Source organism: Arvicola amphibius, chromosome 2, assembly GCF_903992535.2.
Source record: "Arvicola amphibius chromosome 2, mArvAmp1.2, whole genome shotgun sequence".
Lineage (NCBI taxonomy): Eukaryota > Metazoa > Chordata > Mammalia > Rodentia > Cricetidae > Arvicola > Arvicola amphibius.
The window spans coordinates 142,186,983-142,208,969 of record NC_052048.2 but is presented as its reverse complement, the minus strand read 5'-3'; the positions used below and the strand labels follow the sequence as shown (position 1 = coordinate 142,208,969).

Here is a 21,987-nt window from a genome sequence, read left to right as displayed (position 1 = left end):
TACTAAATTTGTAAAAACAAGCCTATGTCAGACATTCACAAATCAAGTGATAGTTAACTATCAAGACAAGACCATTAGCATACAGAATACCAAGATATCTTTCTGTGTATATAAAGTATAACTGACTATAATGTTGTCCCATTACTTTCACATTTAGAGTTTGATCGCCATGAAATTCAGATCTATGAGGAAGTAGCAAAAATGCCACCCTTCCAGCGAAAAACATTAGTGTTGATAGGAGCTCAAGGTGTGGGCAGAAGAAGCTTGAAAAATAGATTCATAGTGCTGAATCCTGCTAGATTTGGAACAACGGTGCCATGTAAGTCTTGTGTTTCCATTTGTTGGCCAGAAAACGAGTTGGGTATATGGAGAAAAGGACTTTTATTAACTAACATTAATTGCAAGTAAAATGTGGCTCTGCCAGTGAGCATGGAGAGTAGACAATACTGAGAATCCACATGGCCCTATTGCTGTCTTAGGTAGTGTGCTGGCTGCTGTTCAGCAGTAGACACATCTGTGCACTCTTCATTCCAGAAGCTAAAGGCAAATGCATGCATTTAAAAATTGTGGCAAATTACATATATTTGGATTTTCTTGTGTAACTAGTATCCATCTATTTGTATTTTTCACCCAGTATAGTATATTTAAAAGGAAAAAGCCTACTAGGTACTCAAATATTCAGTATGACAGTAGCTTTGTGAATTTAGGTAGTCTGGTACAAATTGTAGCCCTTGTCCCTGCAGGTTCATAATAAACCTGATCCTTTGAAAGCCAGTCCTCTATAGGAGACAATATTTGTTAAACTTACTGAGACTATATGTAAAAATGCTGATGAGAAATAGAACCATTTAGGATCAGACAAATTTTGTAATCTAATTTCATTCCTCTGCAGGTCTATACTCAGTTTTACAAGCATCCTTTACTATCTTTTTTCCACTGTATGTTTTGATACCTTTATGAAAAATTAGGTGTCCATAACTTTGTGAGTTATTTCCAGTACACTGGTATATTCCGTTAGTCTATTTTTATGCCAGTACCATGCTATCTTTGTAACAGTGGCTCAGTAGTATAGTTGAAAGTCAAGTAATTGGATTCCTCCAGCTATGTTCATTCTTTTTGGAGATGTTTTGGTTATCCAGACTCTTTTCTGTCTCTCTATTTGAGGATTTTGCTTTCTAGTTCTGTGAGGCATATTACTGGAATTTTTATGGGGATGCATTGAATCTGTGGATTGTTTGTAATATTTCTACAGTACTGCTTCTGCCTGTCCAGTCTAGCACTTGATTCAATTAGTTTTTCATTTTGGTTTAATAGATTTCTTTTCCTTTGAATTATTCATCTTTTCTAAATTAATATATATCATATTAACAAAGCTGGTTCAATAATAATAATGTTCTCAGAAACCAGAATTGTGTTTATATATTTTCATTTGTGCAGTTATTCAAAGGTAGGAACCATTCCTTTATCTCCAGCCTTCTGCCCCACATGTTTATCTCCTTTTACTGTATTTAACTATTGCTATCCAGAGTTCTCAGTTTACTTCCTTCTCAGCACCTCCACTCACACAAAATCTACATGCCATCCTCTCCACACATCCCGTCATCGTGAGTGGTTTAATATGTTTCTGTTGTCACATGATTTCTGCAGAGTTCTAGTAACATTCCCCTCTATCATCCTGAATTTAGTAAATTCTTCCTTAAACATTTGTCAATTTTGTTCTTTTTAGAAATTTTTTTAAAATGTTCTTAATTTTCTGTATTTTTCTTTAATGCATTTTATTAATTTCACTTTAGTCTTATTTCCTCTTTTCTACTTGCTCTCTGGGTTAGGTTCTCTTTTCCCAGTTATCTGAGGTAGGAAGTCAGCTTACTCACTAGAGACTTCCCTTTAACAGACAGATTTATGTTAGAAATTTCTCAGTAGACACTGCTTTATTTCATCTTGTAATTCTGTTGTACTTTTAAGTTTTTATTGCATTCATCTCATTCATTTATGGTTTTAGAAATGATAAATGTAATGAAACAGTTTTTCTCTTCACAATGATCGTAGAGACTTAAAACATCGTCTGACAGTTATGCAATACAAATCAATTATGCAGCCTTCTTTCTTCCTGATCATACATGAAAACAGCCACTGATATGAGCTAGAAACTTACCTTTTTGGTCAAAAGGAAAAGTAGCAGTCGCCTAGTTTTGGGTGCCTTCTCTCCTGTTCATTGTTAATAAGTCTGTCCATGTAAGCTGTCAGTAGGCTTCAATCAGCCGTCTATGGTTTCTTTGCTCCTTGAAGCTAACCATAGAGCTGACAAAGGCCTCCACAGCTATTATAGCTGAACCATATACACTTTTTCAGAGCAAAGACAAAGAATGTGCTCACCGGCAGCAAGCACCCAGGAGGACTATGCCTTTAAAGCAGCGCCGTTTTCATCTCAAAGTATTTGCTAATCTTACTTGTGATTTCTCATTTTACCTATTTGAAGAATATCATTTAATTTCATACGTTATTTTATTTTTCCAGATTTTATTGTTAGTGATGATAATTCCATTCACTGTGTCCAGAGAGCATGTGTGATTTTACTCCCCTTAAACTCACTGGAAATTGTTTTATGGTCTCAGATTTGTCTTGGAGAATGTTCCTTATTCTTGTACACTTGGGGAAATGCATTTTCCTATTGTTGACTGGAATGCTATGTAGATATTCTGTCTAGTTGGTCTGTAACGTTGTTCGAGTTTTCATTTCCTTATGACATTCTGTTTGTTTTCTCCATCACTGGAAGCCTTGAGGTCTCCTGCTCTTTTGTTGACTTGTCTGTTTCTTCAGTTCTGTTTTGCTTCATGTTTACAGACATCTTGCTGCTGGATGAATTGACCCTTTTGTCTTTGTAAAATATTTTTCTTTGTCTCTAGCAATAAATTTTTGTCTCAGTGTTTGGATTGTTTGGTGTGAATGTGTAGATATCTCTGGGTACTGCTTGCATGTATGTCTTTAATTCCAACTTACTTGTGTCTTTAAGTATAAAATGTCTTTTGTAAACAGCATATAGTTTGATCAGTTTTTCCAATTTATTTTGCCAATCTTCCTTTTAGAGTTTTATTCATTTAATATAATTGCTAATACCGTAAATGTCCCTCAGTGTGAATTTGCCCAATTGTTTTCTCCTAACTTCACATATACATGAGGAGATTTGCATCTTATCTTTTTGCTCCATTGTTGATGCTAATGTTGGTCATTGATTTAATTACTATGGCATTTGGTAGATTTTTCCACTGCAAATCTGTAGTTTACAGTTAAGCAACCTGTTTCAGAGATATTTTCAAATAGTGAAGCTGTTTTCCACAAACTTTCATTGAGCAATTTAAGCTTCTGTCAGTAATAGAACACTATAAAAGCTTTGCCTAAGTTTGGAGGAGGAACATCTATCAGTTCTCTCCTTAAGTATGCAGATACACTTCATTTCCTAGTGTCCTGACCCGTGTTGTTTCTGTCAGCTAGTAAAAACTGCTTTGTTGAATGATTGAGCTCAGAAAGGAAGGAACTAGGCTTTTATCTAACCTCTGGGGGTCTGTGTTCCTTTTCTTTTCTTCACCTTCTGGCCTCTAGAAGAGTCGATAACTTTCTGGTTACTTTCATTTTCATAATTGTGGCATCTTGTTAAACAAATCTCACTATTAGGCATTAAAAACAAAAACGTCTAGTCCCCATCAAAACTGAAACCATGATTCCAGTTCACAATTCCTGCCTCCATTACAGCTCTTCTTGATCTATAGCACAGTAGCTATGTTGGGAAGGACGGGTATGGCTTATTTTATTACTTGGTTTATGTTCTCCTCTGCTACTTCAGTTTCCTGTGAGCTATGTTGTAAGAAGTGAGTGCTAAAAGGAAAGAGAAAGTAGTGTTGCATAAGAGCTTGCTTGCTGGAGTTCTTTGTCTTCACTGTCTTTTTAGAGCCCTTTGGAGATTTCCATACTACAAATTTTCCTGGCCAAGAATATTAGATTTTCTAATTATTCCCTTGGAACTTTGCCCCAAGCTCTCATACCATAGCTTCTGCAGTCATCTCTCTACCAGTTCCAGGATAACCATACTCACGCCCCACTTCATTCCCCAAAATACTAAAATTCAGGAATACTTAAAGTTCCATAGAATTTTGCATATATTCCATGCAAAACTTTTTGTGAGTGCTTAAATCATTTGAATTATTTGTGATACCTGTACATAATGTTAAGTGGTTAATAAAGAGCTGTTAAGCTATTATTGCTTAAGGAACAATGACAAGGGACAAAAATATGTTCATGGTCAGTACAGGTTTGTTTATTTCTGAATTTTTCCATCCTTGGTTAGCTGACTGTACAGGTACAGAGCTAAGAGATAACAGAGGATTAGCTACTGTGTTTTCTCTTACTGTCTTTCTGTGGAGAGAGCCTTCAAGATAGTCCAGGAAAGTGGACTGTCTTTTGGACATGTATATACATGCATGCATTAGCCTAGGAAAGTCAGTTTTGTTTTACCATCAGTGAGATTGCAAGCACCCCACTCCTGCATGCCAGCATAGGTCTTGAGCATTCTTCTGTGAAAATAATTTCACTGTGTAGGGAAAGAAAAGAAAATAATGCATTTCTCCCCGAAACTATGACTCACAATTCACTGACTCCTTTTCGGATCTATATAAAATAGAAGTATTTGGATAGATGACCCCAGGACCAAGATGACTATGTTTGTTTTGTTAAACTGCAAAAGATAAAGTACATCCTTAAAATATTAGCATCAAAGTCTAAGACTGAAGTTAAAATTCCATTCAGTGTTCTATTTACACCTTTTTTTGTTTGTTTGTTTGGTTGGTTGGTTGGTTGGTTGGTTGGTTTTTTTGTTTAGTTTTGTTTTTCGAGACAGGATTTCTCTGTAGCTTTGGTTCTATTTACACTCTTAAGGAAAGCATTCAGAAGTTTCTAATAAGGATTTTGTGCTTACCCAGTCACCTTGTTCAGGTCAACTCTGTATTCTCCACTTTGTATACAAGTCTTTTCTTCAAGCTCTTCCAGCTCATTATTCATACCTTTGGCTCATAACTTGAGTGGCTTCCTGGAGTACCCACTCTTTTGTAGTTTTACGTGCTTAAAGTGTACTGTTATTCAAGGAAAACTGGCCATTCAGCTTACTGTAGCTTTTCCAGTTACCTAGTGGTTGTGGTACAGCACCTCAGTTCTTATTATTTGGTAAGCCACCTGTCTCCGTGTGTGTGTGTGTGTGTGTGTGTGTGTGTGTGTGTGTGTGTGTGTGTCACAAGAAAAACATCTTTTATCTTTTGTTCTTCTTTGACCTACTACCTAGAACTTGTTTCTGTAGTAACAGGATGCCCAATAAGTATTTGATGATGAATGAATCACTAACATGTGCCTTTTCTGGCAGGTTATCAAAATTTCTAAATAAACATAGTCTTTAAAAAAAAAAAAAACTATCCTTTCTCATCCTCAGAGAAGGTAAGGCTTTTCATAGGAAGTCACCAAAGTCTAGCACATTGCTTTGAGGTAGAAGAACCAAGGCTCTTGCCACTGTACCTAGGCTAGCAGGGTATCCCTCCAAAGAGAATGAGTTCCCAAAAGCCAGTACAAGCAGTAGAGATAAATCCTGGTCTCATTGCCCGTGGCCCACAGTCTGCCTTAGCCATGTACTGTCACCCACATTCAGAGGACCTAGTTTGGTCCTATGCTAGTTCCCCCACTGCCAGGAGGGAGTTGGTGAGCTCCCATTAACTCAGGTAAGCTGTTTCAGTGGGTATCCCCATCATGGTCTTGACACCTTTGCTCATTATCACTCCTCTCTGTCGTCGACTGGATTTTGGGGGCTCAGCCCAATGCTCGGCTGTGGATCTGTGTATGTTTCCATCAGTTGCTGGATGAAGGTTCTATGATAGTTATCCATCTAACTACAGGGCAAGGCCAGTTCAGGCACCCTCCCCACAATTGCTTAGGGTCTTAGCTGGGGTCATCCTTGTTGATTCCTGGGAATTTTTCTAGTGCCAGGTTTCTTGCTAGCCCCATAGTGGCTCCCTCAATCAAGATACCTTGCTCTCCCTGTCCTTCCCCCATCTTGACCATCCTGTTCCCTCAAGTTCTCCTCCCCCTACCCTTTTCCTCTCTTCTTTCCCTCCTACCCTTCCTTCTCCCCCAGCCTCCAAACTCCCAGTTTTCAGGTGATCTTGTCTATTTCCCCTTCCCAGGGAAATCCATGTATGTATCTCTTAGTGTTCTCCACAGTTAACCTAGCTTCTTTAGAATTGTGGATTATAGGCTGGTTATCCTTTGCTTTAAGTCTAGTATCTATTTACGAGTGAGTACATACTGTGCTTGTCTTTCTGGGTCTGGATTTTCTTCACTCAGGATGATTTTTTTTTCTAGATCCATCCATTTGCATGCAATTTTCAAGATGTCGTTGTTTTACTGCTGAATAATACTCCATTGTGTAAACATACCACATTTTCTTTATCCATTCTACTCTTGAGGGGCATCTAGGTTGTTTTCAGGTTCTGGCTGTTATTAATAATGCTGCTTTGAACATAGTTGAACACTTGTCCTGAGCATCCTTTGGGTATATGGTATTGCAGGGTCTTGAGGTAGGTTGATTTCTCAGTTTTCTGAGAAACTGCCATACTGATATCCAGAGTGGTTGTACAAGTTTGCATTCCCACCAGCAATGGAGAAGTGTTCCCTTTTCTCTGCATCCTTCCCAACATAAGCTATCTTTGGTGTTTTTGAGCTTAGCCATTCTGGTATCTCAGAGTCATTTGGATTTGCATTTCCCTGATGGCTAAGGATGTTGAACATTTCCTTAAGTGTCTTTCAGCCACTTGAGATTCTTCTGTTGAGAATTCTCTGTTTAGACCTGTACCCCATTTTTTTATTTGGATTGTTTGGTATTTTGATATCTAGTTTCTTGAGTTCTTTATACAGTTTGGATATCAGTCCTCAGTCTGATGTGGGGGTTGGTGAAGATCTTTTCCAAATCAGTAGAATAGGCTGCCTTTTTGTCTTACTGACTATATCCTTTGCTTAACATAAGTGTCTCAGTTTCAAGAGGTCCCATTTATTTACTGTTGCTCTCAGTGTCTATGCTACTGATACAATATTTAGGAAGTGGTCTTCTGTGTCCATGCATTGAAGGCTACTTCCCATTTTCTCTTCTATCAGGTTCAATGTGACTAGATTTATATTGAGATTTTCAATCCATTTGGACTTGAGTTTTGTGCATGGGGATAGATATGGGTCTGTTTACATTATTTTACATGCTGACATCCGGTTATGCCAGCACCATTTGTTGAAGATGCTTTCTTTTTTTTCTATTTTAACTTCTTTGTCAAAAAATCAGGTATTCATGGGTGTGTGGATTAGTATTCATGCCTTCAATTTAATACCATTGGTCAACCTATCTTTTTATGCCAGTACCAAGCTGTTTTCATTACTGTAGCTCTATAATAGAGTTTGATGTCAGGGATAGTGGTTCCTCTAGAAGTTCCTTTATTGTACAGGATTGTTTTTGCTATCCTTTTTGTTGTTGCTGTTGTTTTTTCATATGAATTTGAGTGTTGTCCTTTAGAGGTCTGTGAAGAATTCTGTTGGGATTTTGATGGGGATTGCATTGAATCTATAGATTGTTTTTGGTAGGATTGCCTTTTTTATTATGTTGATCCTACCTATCCAAAAGCATGGGAGATCTTGTCATACAGGTCTTTCACTTCTTTGGTTAGTGTTACCCCAAGATATTTTATGTTATTTGTGGCTATTGTGAATGGTGATGTTTCTCTGATTTCTTTCTCGGCCCTTTTATTATTTGTATAGAGGAAGGCTACTTTTTTTTTTAGTTGTTCTTTATCTTGCCACATTACTGAAGGTGTTTATCAGCTGTAGGAGTTCCCTGATAGAATTTTTGGGGTCACTTATATATATTGTCATATCGGCAAATAGCGAAAGTTTGACTTCTTCCTTTCCAGTTTGTATCCCCTTGATCTCCTTTTGTTGTCTTATTGCTATAGCTAGAACTTTGAGTACTCTGTTGAGTAGATTAGGAGAGAGTGGACAGCCTTGTCTTGTTCCTGATTTTAGTGGAATAGCTTTGAATTTCTCCCCATTTTATTTGATGTTGGTGGTCAACTTGCTGTATATTGTCTTTATTATGTTTAGAGGCATTTGTTGTATCCCTGCTCTCTTTAAGACCTTTATTAGGAAGTGGTGTGGTGTGGGATTTTGTCAAATGCTTTTTAAGCATCTGATGAGATGATCATAATTTTTTATTTCAGTTTATTTATATGGTGGATTTCACTGATAGATTTTCTTATGTTGGACCATCCCTGCATCTCTGGGATGGAAGCCAGCTTGATCATGGTGGATGATTATTTTGTTATGTTCTTGGATTCAGTTTGCCAATATTTTATTGAGTATTTTTACATAAATGTTCCTGAGGGAGATCAGTTTGTAATGCTCTTTCTTGGTTGAGTCTCTATGTGGTTAGGTTATTAGGGTAACTATAGCCCCATAAAAACAGTGTGGCAATGCTCCTTCTTTTTCTACTGTGTGGAACACTTTGAGGAGTATAAGTACTTATAAGTGTAAGTATTAGCTCTTCTCTGAAGTTCTGTTAGAATTCTGCACTGAAACCATCAGACCCTAGGCTTATTTTTGGTTGGGAAGCTTTTGATGACTGCTTCTATTTCCTTAGGGGTTATAGGTCTATTTAAGTTGTTCATCTGGTCTTGATTTAATTTTGGTATATGGCACCTATCCAGAAAATAACCATTTCTTTTAGATTTTTCCAATTTTATAGAGTACAGGTTTTCAAAGTATGACCTAATGATTCTCTGTATTTCTTCAGTGTCTGTTGTTATGTCCCCCTTTTCATTTCTGATTTTGTTAATTTGGATGTTCCCTCTCTGCCATTTGATTAGTTTGGATAAGGGTTTGTCTTATCTTGTTGATTTTCTCAAATAACCAGCTCTTTGTTTCATTGATTCTTTGTATTCTTTTGTTTCTATTTTATTGATTTCAGCCCTCAATTTAATTATCTCCTATGATCTACCCCTGAATGAATCTTCTTCTTGTTAGAGAGATTTCGGATGAAGTGTTGTTAGTGTGAGATCTATCCTCTTTCTTTATGTAGGCCTTTGGTGCTATGAACTTACCTCTTAGCATTGCTTTCATAGTGTCCCATAGGTTTGTGTCTGTTGTTTATTCATTTTTGTTGAGTTCTACGAAGTCTTCAGTTTCTTTATTGCTTGCTTGACTAGGGGTGATTCAATTGAGCACTGATCAATTTCTATGAGTTTGTAGGCTTTCTGCAATTAGTGTTGTTGTTGAATTCTAGCTTGAAGCCATGGTGATCCAATAAGATATGGGGTGTTATTCCAATTTTTTTGTATCTTTTGAAGTTTGCTTTGTTATTAAGTATGTGGTCAATTTTAGAGAAGGTTTCATGAGGTGCTGAGAAGAAGGTATATTCTTTTTTGTGTTTGGGTGAAATGTTCTATAGATGTCTGTTAAGTCCATTTGAGTCATGACATCTGTTAGTTCTCTTATTTCTCTGTTAAGCTTCTGTCTGGTTGACCTGTCCATTAGCAAGAGTGGGGTGTTGAAGTCTCCTACTATTAGTGTGTGGGGTTTGATGTGCGATTTAAGCTTTAGTGATGTTTCTTTTACATTTGTGGGTGCTCTTACATTTGGAGCATAGTTGTTCAGGATTGAAACTTCAGCTTGATGAGTTTTTCCTGTGATGAGTATGAAGTGTCTTTCTCCATCCCTTCTGATTGATTTTAGTTTTATATTAGATATTAAGTTTATAAGTCTGTTAGATATTATGATAGCTACACCTGCTTGTTTCTTACGTCCTTTTGCTGGTAAAATCTTTTCTCAAACCCTTACTCAGAGATGTTGTCTGTCTTTGAGGTTGAGGTGTGTTTCTTGTATGCAGTATAAGGATGAATCCTGTTTTCGTATCCATTCTTTTAGCCTGTGTCTTTTTATAGTTGAATTGAGTTCATTGATGTTAAGGGATATTAATGACCAGTGATTGTTAATTCCTTTTCTTTTTCGGTGGTAGAGTTTGTGTGTTTCCCTTCTTTGGGGTTTCTGGTGTGAGGTTATTTGTTGTTTGTGTTTTTGTGGGTGCAGCTAGCTTCCTTGGATTGAAGTTTTCTTTCTAGTACTTTCTGTAAGACTGGGTTTGTGAATAGGTATTGTTTAAACCTTTTGTTTTGGCATGGACTATCTTGTTTTCTCCATGTGTGGTGATTGAAAGCTTTGCTGGGGATAATAGTTTGGGCTTGAATCCATGATCTCTTGGAGTCCGCAACACATCTGTCCAGGACCTTCTGGCTTTCAGAGTTTCCATAGAGAAGTTGGGTATAATTCTGATAAGTCTGCCTTTATATATTACTTGGCCTTTTTTCTTTGTAGCTCTTAATATTCTTTCTTTATTCTATATGTTTAGTGTTTTTGATTATTATATTGTGAGAGGACTTTTTTTGGCAAGTCTATTTCATGTTCTGTAAGCTTCTTGTATCTTCATATGTATATCCTTCTTTAGGCTGGGAAAGTTTTCTTTTATGATTGTATTATAATGTATTATATTGTTTTCTTTTATGATTGTATTATAATGTATTATATTGTTGGATATATTTTTTGTATCTCTGAGATGGAATTCTTCTCCTTCTTCTGTCCCTATTATTCTTAGGTTTGGTCTTTTCATGGTATTCCAGATTTCCTGGTTGTTTTGTGTCAAGGATTTGTTGGATTTCCAAAATTTTTTGAGTTTGTGTTTCCTTTATTGACTGCATGTCAATCTTCAAGTCTTGAACTGTTTGAACTTTTTGCTTCACCTGTTTGTTTTTTCTTGGCTTTCTTTAAGAGATTTATTGATTTCTTTCAATTTTTTGTTTGTCTTTTTCTCCATTTCTTTAAGGGAAGTTTTCATTTCCTCTTTAAGGCTCTCTATCATCTTCAGAAAGTTATTTTTAAGGATACTTTCTTTTGTTTCTTCTGGGTTAGGATGTTCAGGTCTTCCTTTTGTAGCACCACTAGGTTCAGGTGTGGCCATATTGCGCTTTAGGTTGTTGACTGTATTCTTGCATTGGCACCTACCCATTTCTTCCTCCAAGGGGTGCAGGTAGGGCCTGTTCTTCATGGAGTCTTTCTTTATCCAGTTGGTGCAGGTGGGTCCTACACTCTTCTTCCTGGTGCAGGTGGGGCTGTGCCACTGGTAGTCACTGATGTGGCTCTGAGGGTTTCTCTCCAGGTGCAGTCAGGACCAAAGCTCCAGTGGCCATAGGTTCAGTGGGGGCATGGTTGCACGAATGGGGAGGCTACTCCAGGGTCTCTCTCCAGGGGCAGCCAGGGTCAAGGTTCCAGTGGTCAGAGATGTGGTGGGAGATGGCTGTGGGTATGGAGAGACTGCTCCCAGGTCTCTAGGGCTTCGCTGGTTGAGGGTGAGGCACAGGATATCCCTCCCGGGGCTGGGGTCCAGAGAGGTGGACCCTCAAGCCACAAACCCAGACACTCATCTCTCCACAGGCGGTCAGGGCGAAGACTCCATTGGTCAGAGATGTGGTAGGGACAGCTGTGGGTCAAACATATTCTTACAATTAAACAAAAATCCTGATAAACAAATGGACAAAGGACTTCAATAAACTTTCAGAATTACAAATAATCACATGAACACATGCTCATTATCATTTACTCATTGGGTAAACTTAAAGACCATGATGTAACCACTTCATAACCATTCGGATGCTGGGGCAGGTGATGAATTACCATAATGGGGAGGGGTAAGTTATTTAAGGAGTACAGAGTTTGGAATGCTGAGAAAAATCTGAAAGTAGATAGTATATTCATGTATTCGTTGCACAGCAGCCTAAATGTACTTCATGCTGATTTAGGTATACTTCAAAGTGTCTCAATGATAACTTTTATGAATATCTTACCACCACTAAATTTTTATTCACTCTATAGCTTCTATTTATATAAGAATATAAATATATTAAAGTATGTACAGTATTTTTTAAAATCTTTTATTCATTGATGGGCACTTCAGTTATATCTCTACCTTGGGTACTGCAGGTAAGGCTGCAGTGACCATGGCTTGACCATAAAGTAGGACTGCCTGATTGTTTCCATATAATATTGTAGTACTTATAGTCAAGTGAGATTGATGGTATTGAGATGATTTATTATAATTTTTAAATATATTGCAAAACTATGATAGACAATGTTGTCTCGGGAAGATAAGCTATAAATCCGGTTTTGTTTTGATTTTAGTATTACGACCTTGGGCTTTGTTAACACATGGAGTGTTTCTTTGTTGACTCTTCATTGCTAAAATTTAGAATTTTACCAGAGCTTTTAATTTTCACTTCTAAGAAGTCCCACTATTTAATTGTTCTGTGTAGAAGCCTAAGAAATAAGTAGAGTCATTCTGCTCTATCTGTTCTGAAAATGAAAAGGAATTTAAATATATGACGGTAACTTTGAGTTTTCCCCAATCCCCTCTTTTTGGTACGTCCAGTAGAGAGTGGAGTTACAGTTAAAGAACACTGTACATATCTTGCTGGGATTCTCTGGACATATTGGGAAGTAATGTGTGCATGTTTGCATTTACATATTCATTTCAAACAGCACATCGATGGTTTCAAAGCAGGGCTTAACCAGAAGATGCAACTTTTAAATTAGAGTTACAGATACTAAACCAAGTCTTTGCGTGTGCTTATTTGGGAGATTTAAAATTATCTTGGACAATTTGTCATATTATCTTTGGTGAAATTTTAGAAACAGGTTTTATGGGCTTGGGGCGGGGGTATTGTTTTTGTTTTTGAGTGTGGAAAACCACACTCATCTTGAAGACTCTTGAAATTAGTTAAAACAGCAGAATACAGTCTCATGATGAATTAGACCTTTAACTTTACCCCTTGAGTTTAAAGTTCTTTTTGTTTTCTCTCAAAAGTTTTCTTGGTGTCTTTTTTTTTTTTTTTTTTTTTTAGGTATAAGTTAAAAGTCTGTCAACTTTTTGTTTATATCACTTATTTTAATTTTACATACTTAATGATTTTTCTCAGATATTCACTTAACAAAAGTAGAGTCTAGTCAAGCTTAGAGTCAGGCTAACACTGAAATAATACAAAAATTATTTCTCTTCTTCAAAGCTACTGTTGATCTTGGCAGAGTTCACTTTTGCAGAGATGTGAAAGGTGGTAAAAACTCATTTCTAGTGTACACCAAATTGCTATAACATTACTTGCCTGAAAGTGTTCATGGATCTAAATACCACATGAAAGGGTCCCCTGCACCTGGAATTTGGAATTGATATATTCACTCTGGTTTGGAAATCATAGGTCAGAATAGAGGGGTGAATAGACATAATGATAATGGTGTATAAAATCAAGTACTTAATATTTGGAATATCAGAAAGCGGGAGAATAAAAGTGAAGAATAGATGTCCTAATTTGTGGATAGAATTGCAATTCAGAAAATAGTTATTAGCAGGTAAGAGTGGGAGAACTTTGCTCACCTTTGGGCAGTCAATTAAGAAATGTTTAACTGGAACAGGATCTATAATCGAATCTTCAAGAAAAAGCAGAGCACCATTCATAAGGAAAGGGTATTTATTCACCGGCACCAGGCCTAAGACTCCTGAATAAGTATGTTTTAAGTTTCAAGCTGAATTCAAAATCATATTTTTGATACAAATTTTATATTTAGAACCATTCCTTTAACATTCTTTTAAATTAGAGATCGGCAAGCATTCCTGTTCAAAGGCCACATGGTCTGTGTCATTGCTACTGTTTTAATGGAAAAGAAAATGTGGACAATGGGTAAACAAATATGCATGGCTCTGGCCTGAAACTTTGTTTCCAAAACCAGGAGATAGATCAGTTTAGCCAAATCCACGTACTAAGTGAAGCCTCCAAAGATAGCGGTGTGTATTTTAGTCTGTATTTCACAGGCTACAAGTTCTCAACATTATTTTATTCCAGTTACTTCACGGAAGCCAAGAGAAGATGAAAAGGATGGACAGGCATATAAATTTGTATCCCGATCAGAAATGGAAGCAGATATTAAAGCTGGAAAGTATTTGGAGCATGGGGAATATGAAGGAAACCTCTATGGAACTAAGATTGACTCTATCCTTGAAGTTGTGCAAACTGGACATACTTGCATTTTAGATGTCAACCCACAAGTGAGTTGCATGAATTCCGAAGCTGTTGGGGAGATTTTAACTGGGTATGTTGGGTATGGGGAGTGTGTTTTATCAAGGTGGGGTTGTTGTTCTTTCAACTTTATTATGAGTCCATAACTAGATACATAAATAAAGGTCAGACAGCCAAGAGGAACAAAGATTAATAACACTTGGTTTTTCAACAAAGTAAATGGCTTTGTATTTTAGGAAAGTACTATATAGAGTTAAGACGGGGCACAAGCAGTAAATTATGTCCTTAACCTTAGGAAAGAGACCAATAAACTTCTACTTACACTAACGGCCAGCGCACTTCAAGTTTTAACATTATATATATTGACTTGTAATTACTTTTTGCACAGGCATTGAAAGTGTTGAGGACATCTGAGTTCATGCCTTATGTGGTATTTATTGCTGCTCCAGAGCTAGAGACCCTGCGTGCCATGCACAAGGCTGTGGTGGATGCAGGAATCACCACCAAGCTATTGACGGTAGGGGCTCTTTTCAAGTTAACACTTTTATTTTCCCTTTTCTTCTGAGTATGCTTAATCCCATCTGATCATACTTAGGAAGTTACTGCACTATGTAAAATGCTACAGAGTGAAAATTGATTTACTAGATATAATTAGGATTTGAAACAATATTGCTTTTATGTGACAGTCCTTCACTTTAAAACAGAACTTGAGTTTTATAAAATGAAAAGGATTATTATTGGAATGTATACATTGTAGTCTTTGAATCTGCAGCCCTATGTAATCCTGGAATCTTCTTGCTTCCTTGGATATTAGCCTGTCATCACTTTGTCTAAATGTAGATCTTCTAAAAGTCTTGTGTAACTGTATTTTCTTTTAAAGTATATACAAGTTGCAAGTTTTCTATTTGTCCTTCATTTGCCTTTTTTATCAAAAAGCAGGATCCCTTTCTATTTCACTTTTATCTGCTGATTCTGAGACTCAGCAAACATTAATAGGACCCCAGTTCATACTTGTAGAGTTACATGTGAAGGTACAGTGGAGGTTTGTGGAAAGCTCTGCTTTCTCATGCACAACCCATCACTTAGGTATGGACTCTACTTCCTGTGTTGTTCCAAACCATCTAGGAGTACTTGATGGAATGCAGATAACACTCGAAGAAATAAAGCTAAAGTCTGTGGGTGTGTGTTTTGGCACAGCTTAGAGTCTTCAAAACACACCTTTAAGAGTCTCCGCCTTTCTAAGTGACAGGACACAAATGAGCTTTGAGTTGAACTGCCACTGCGAGCTGCTTTATGCAGGCCATAAGAGAATATCCTTTTAGAAAGGATTGCATAGAAGTCAGCTGGAAGTCAGCCACTGGTAGTAATTCTTGCATTATCTTGGACAAACCCTAATAGTTTTAGGGATTGCATTCTAATCCAACAGAGCAGAAGATATAGAATACTCATAAATCATGGAAGTAGATGGAAAGATTGCAACATGAACAGATATCTAGTAATAGCTTCTTCAGCACTGTAAAGGGTAGATTTTGAGAATTGGCATCCAAATTCCAACAAATACCAACCCCCTCATTTCTTACTCATGCTAGTTCTGAACAAGTCAGTACATATTACAATACAAACTTTTTTTTAACATTCACAGGACTCTGATTTGAAGAAAACAGTGGATGAAAGCGCACGAATTCAGAGAGCATACAACCACTACTTTGATTTGATCATCGTAAATGACAATCTAGACAAAGCCTTTGAGAAATTACAAACTGCCATTGAGAAACTAAGAATGGAACCACAGTGGGTCCCTATTAGCTGGGTGTACTGATAATTCAATAAGGCTATCAGTTAAATAAAACTTATAAAAAGTGACTCTACAAGTAAGCCTTCTACTGGGAGAACATATGCAGAGGTAGAAGGCATCTGCCACATCTAGGCATTTTTATTGTGTAAATTGAAATAACAGTGCACTAGGTGGAATTTTTATATAATTGTGGTTGGGAAGGTGTACTAATATATAATTTCTCTTAATTTTTCTAACTTTTTATGGATAACCTTTCTATTCATATCACATAAAGAAATGCGTTCAAGCATTTTGTAGGTTTTGATTTAGTACCCTTACTTTTTTCATCAAAGGAATTTTCAGATCATTCTCTCCAACATTGGTCTCACATTTTCACTGTGATAATGAATACTTGAAATAGTTTTGTAAAGCTATCATTCTCTTAAGTGTTTAGTGAAGGATCAATTATTCTCATTAGAAAAAAAATTAGTAGTTACCGACCTTCTTAATCAGACTTGTTACAGAAGCAGAATTTGAGTATCAGTGCTATAGCTCGTCCACTTCTATCTTAATCTGACGTCAAGTCTTTTCAGTGCCACCTCGTATTCTAGAGCATGGCTGTTCTTTCTTATTTGCAGAGAGATCAGCTCCCCACCCCCTCTAGTGAATACAGTGAAGAGCAATAGCTTGCACTCTCTATGAGCTTATCTTTTCATTTGTCGCAGTGATTTGTGATGCTGACTAATACTGCTTACTAGTACCTTGTGAGCTGGGGCTGGAAGCAAGGTCCTGCAGACAGAGAGTGCCTTATCCTGCAAAACTTCATTCACCGTTTACTTATTTTCAAATATAAAGTTTCAAACCTATTACTTCAGTCTTTTTTAAGGATATAGTAAGCAAAAATATGCCTCTGCAAATGTTTGTGATATTTAAAGATGTCTCTAAGCTGCAAGCTGTTTGTTAATCACCAAATGTCATTTCTGAAATGGGAAGTGATTTGTTAGGTATTTGTTCTGTTTTGTCTAAAACCAAATCCTTTGAACAGTTTACAAAATTTGGAAATAATTGTCAGCTATTTATATATACACACATAACACATACATTATATAAACTAAATAATGCCCTATACTCTTGATTTCTGTTCAGAAATACACTTTTTTGTTATTTAATGATTAAGAACCAAATCTTTTAGCTGCATTACCACCGGCTACAGATTTCCACATTCGCCTTGGTTGATATTCCCCTCTAGGTTTCTTAAATGGTACATATTCTTTCTTAAACATGCTTTTAGTGATGCAGCTAATCACTGAACTAAGCTAACCTTATTTTATACTGCTGCTAGCTTTTCAGTTCAGAATAGTCACATTTAAAGGATTTGGTGCTTAAATATTGATGAGCATCTTCGGTGACGGCTCCAGACGTAAATTCTGACTTTGCTTTTCCTCTCATCAAAGTTATATACCCATCTATATAAAGTTATATACCCATCTATATAAAGATACTGATGTCAACATACACATACATGCATACTATGTATAGATGGTAGTAAGCAATGGTCACGCAATATTTTTATTATTTTCATAGTAAAACACCTACGTTACCATATATTGTTAATAAAAGAAATCTACAGGCTTTTAAATCTTAATTCTGGAATTTCATAGCCAAAATATTATTTTTCATTTTTCTGGGACAGGAAATTGTTAACATAGTGGATCATACACTCTTAATAACTTTTTAAACCACATTTATTTGCTGAGATTCTTGGATTCTCAAAGCAACATAAGTCAAAGCACAGTGTTTACGTGGCACCTTGTGACTTAATGTTTCAACACACTGTAATGTAAGCTTGGAAAGAAACTTCAGTTCTGCTCTCAGGAAATGTACTGTATTCCCCAATGTACCTTCATGCTATGTCATGAGGCCTTTCTAAGCAGCTTTGGGAAAATTATATCAGCACAGCAGTCTATCCACAAATATCTGTACCATCTTGATAAAACAGAAACAGTAGTTAAATATGTATTTATATCCTTTTATGTGACACAAAAATACATAATGTCTGGCATATTATCTCTATTTAACATTGCTTCTATTATAAATGGAACTCATGATTGATGACAAAATTAATCACAGATTTCTCCTACTGAAACGATACAGTTTAGTTCACTGTCCTGTACATGCCAGCATTAAGAAAGAACAACTGTTTCTCAGTGAAGAATCACTAAACTTGTAACTCAAGTCCCCGCCTGAGTCTGTAGGAACCATCAGGCCTTACACCATAATTCTTCCTAAGTACTGCCATCAAGAAAACTCATACTTCTCTCCTGGGAAGGGTCTAACATAACAAACTTGTTTATAATAAACTGAAGATGAAGGGGCTTACAATGGCGTTCAATAATTGGCAATAGATAAAATATACACACACATGCATGTTGTTTGGGAAAACGTTTTGTATGTGTCTTCCTAAAGCACTGTAGGATGAGTTCCACATTCAGCGTTCAGGACATTGTCATTTCTTTACAACTAATGGTTATATGTATTTTTTCATTTCTAAATGTACAAATGCCTGTACAGATGATGTCTCTGAACAAGTCATTTAACCTTTGCTGATGGAATATATTCAATGCCCTACAGTAGAATTTACGCCTTTGTTACTGCTGTGCTTTTATTATGCAGTTTCCATAATTTTTGTGTTTTTAGACAGTATCAGGTGTCAGATACATCAGGAGTGTCTTTGGCTGACTTGACACAATTGCTCACCATAGCTTTCTAAAATAGAAATTATTATAAACCAAATAGAACAAAATCCTAGATTCTAGAGTCTAATAATATTATTTATAAGAAACTGTAAAAAAATCCTTTAAAATGGCAAATTTGTTATTAAAACGTATTTAGAAAATAGCTCAAGTTAGCAGTATAATTTAATAGCAAGACATTGATTATGGCAATAATGGCCAAAAATGATCATTTTGCCAGGCTTAGTAATACAAACACTCAGGAGGCTGAAGCAGGGGGATTGTAAATTGGAGGCTAGCCTGCATGGTGTAACAAGCTCAAAAACAAAACAAAAAACCAGGGCCCAGGGCTATAACTTTGATAAAGTATGTGCCTAACTAAGATGTGTGAGATGAGAGCCTGGGCTTAATCCCCAGCAAGACATGATCCTACTTAGAAATTAGTTAAAATGATAATTATTTTTATGTATAGCAAGTATCATGACTCTGCGATTGAAGTTGATTGCCAAGGCCACCAAATTAGTTATAATTATTTTAAATGGGTAAGTTCAAAACATAAAAAGTTTGAAAATGGTAAAAAGAAAATACCAATCTACTTTTATGTCTACTGAAACAGTCCTTCATTATACAGAGTTAGACTGGAGGACCCTACCTCCACATTAATTAATCTTCACACTAAATAAGGAAAGGGCAGTCCTGAAGTTTTGTGTGCATATACAGTTCATTTTTAAAAAACATGTACATATATATATATACATATACATACACACACAGCTATGTGTATAATATGTAACTATCTTCCAAACTTTATGAATAATAAAGCTAAATATATCTGCCCACATGTTACAGCTAGTGTTCTAAGGTTTAATTTCAAATTCCTAGACATTCTGATCTATTTTAGATTCTTTTAAGAGGCTTTGGTTCCACCTTGAAGCCAACACTGATCTCCTTTCTGAAGATTTTATTAGAGAAAGTAAGCTCAGAAAACTGTTTTTTTTATTATTAAAGTTTAATTTGCTTAAAAAGAAATATCTCTAGATAGAAGCCTCTTGGGGATACTTACTTAAACTTTGAAGTGAAATTGTACTATAAGTTATACTTAAAGGTTCCATGCCTGCCCTCCTCCTGTTCAAGGGATTTGCTGTGAGAGTGATTATAGCATCTGTAATGTATTTAAAGTTCTTGGAAGAAATTCAGTATTTTAAATAATGAGATTATTGTATATAACTGAATATTATTTACAGATTTTTAAGAGTACATTTGATGTGTAATTCAGCATCATATTGGTCTTTTTGTAAGTGTATGTGATACACTTGAAGAAGATGACAATTCTATAGTTTTTTAAGGTAAGGTTATTTTTAAATTGTATTTTGTTTTAGCTTTTAAAGTTATATTCTTTTAAAAATATTTCTCTTATTTCATCTTGTTACTTTTTATCCTGGAGTGACTTTTGAAAAATGCACAGAATCACACGTCCTTAGTGAACTAAAAAGCGAGAGAATGATGCTCTCTTTTCTAAGGTAAGCACGATTTGTACCACTTGGACAAAATACTACAAGGTTGTCTTGAAAAAATAATCTCTTGTGATAAAAGCAAAAATAGTCGTACTACTTCTACTGACTAAAATCCTGCTTTTGCCCATGTGGTTTTTATAGCGCTTAATCTCCCCTTTCTTCCATGGATTACATAGGACTAAGTTTAATACTTGTCTTCATCTTAAACTTTAAGGAGTAACTTGTGATTGTGATGTGGTAAGCCTTTGAGAATACTTATTAAATGTATTCTCTTACCCAAGGTTGCTTCTCTGTTAGTCCCTGTATAGTCACCTCATTCTGAGGTGAAGTAGCAGATGGTGAGCTGCTCAGGAACCCATCCCTGGAATTAAGAGAGCTCCTTGATGGAGCTGCAGTCTGGAAGACAATATGGCCTGCCTTTTGGTGGTCCTAATCTAGGAGTCCCCTTAGAGTCCCATTCCAAGTCCTTAACTGCTAAGCAGGCAATTCACTAATCAAACAAAACAGAAATCCTCTGACATTTTTACATCAGAGCAGACTGATCTTAGTACTCTGAAGCTGCCCTTCCTTTTCCTTGTGCCTAAAATTTATATTGCAGCCTGGATTTTATCCATATTGTGAAGCTTTATGGGCACATTTTTGTTTATTAGAAAACAATACTCAAAGTTAGGTCCAATAAGTGAACTCCTAAATCCAGAAAATACCTTTCTTTTTCTAATTGTTTATTGTCTTGTGACTGGTAACACAGTAGTGTGATAACTGACAACCTCAGGACACAGGTCAGAATGGCCATTTTTATTTTTTTATTCTTACTTTATTGCTTTTTAATTACTCCCACAAACTGAATTAACACATCAATAGTTAAGGTAAATGCCAGTTTTAACTTGGAAGCTGACCATTTCTTAAATGTAAAACTACTGCTCTTTTAATCTAATGAAATAAATAAATGTTACTACCACAGAGCAGAGGTGTCCTGGGACATAAGCTTTGCGTATGCTGAGTGTGCTCCACTACTGAGCAGTAGTCCCAGCCTTCATTTCAAAAGCCAGAAATAGTTGTCTTTATTGCAGTTGAGCCAAAACAAACCGTGAATTGGCAATATATACGTAAATGAGTTAGACCATTCTTCAAATCTGACTTCCCTCATCTAGTCAAGGTTTGCAAATGGATTCTTGTCTCTGTCTCGTCCCATCCCACTGAACCCATTTCTCTCCACCTGTCTGTCCCCATAGCTGTTTAGAAGATAACCACTCAGAGGCTTAATAATAATTATAATTGTTTGACGAGTGGCTTAGGCACATTACTGACTAGCTTTCACAATTAATTTAACCTGTTTCTATTAATCTGTGTATGCCCTGGCATATTACTTCTTTGGCGGCTACATAGCATCTCCCTGACTCTTCCTCCTTTCTCTCCATATCTTTGTTTGGATTTTCCACCTTGCTGTCTTCTGCTTGGCCACTAGCCAAAAGAGAAACACGTATTCACAGCATATAGAAGGACATCCTACATCATCTCCCCTTTTCTGTGTAATTAAAAAGGAAGGTTTTTAGCTTTAACATTGTAAAATTATATACAATAAAAACAGTGATCAAGTAAGAATCAGTTACAGTAACATCCAGTCTATTTTTATTTGACTAAGAAAACATTTTATCATCTATTCTATTTTTGTGAGTCTAAAATTTTATTTCTGATTAGCTTTTATAATAATTAAGGAAAACTATAACTATCTAGTCTTCATCTGCATCATACACTCCAGAAGGATATACTATTACCTTTGTAAC

At 36.2% G+C, this 21,987-nt stretch overlaps 1 protein-coding gene across 2 annotated transcripts in view; it reads left to right on the top strand.

Moving 5' to 3' along the window:
* Pals2 (protein associated with LIN7 2, MAGUK family member) overlaps window positions 1-16,046 on the top strand; it is a 106,247-nt gene extending 90,201 nt beyond the window's left edge. For both annotated transcript variants that reach the window (XM_038318365.2, XM_038318362.2), the window contains exons 9-12: window positions 158-319; window positions 14,010-14,212; window positions 14,572-14,700; window positions 15,826-16,046. In XM_038318365.2, the coding sequence (XP_038174293.1) occupies window positions 158-319; window positions 14,010-14,212; window positions 14,572-14,700; window positions 15,826-16,002 (671 nt within the window). In that variant the 3' untranslated portion in view covers window positions 16,003-16,046. The remainder of the gene's footprint in view (window positions 1-157; window positions 320-14,009; window positions 14,213-14,571; window positions 14,701-15,825) is intronic.
* Window positions 16,047-21,987: the final 5,941 nt, after the last annotated feature.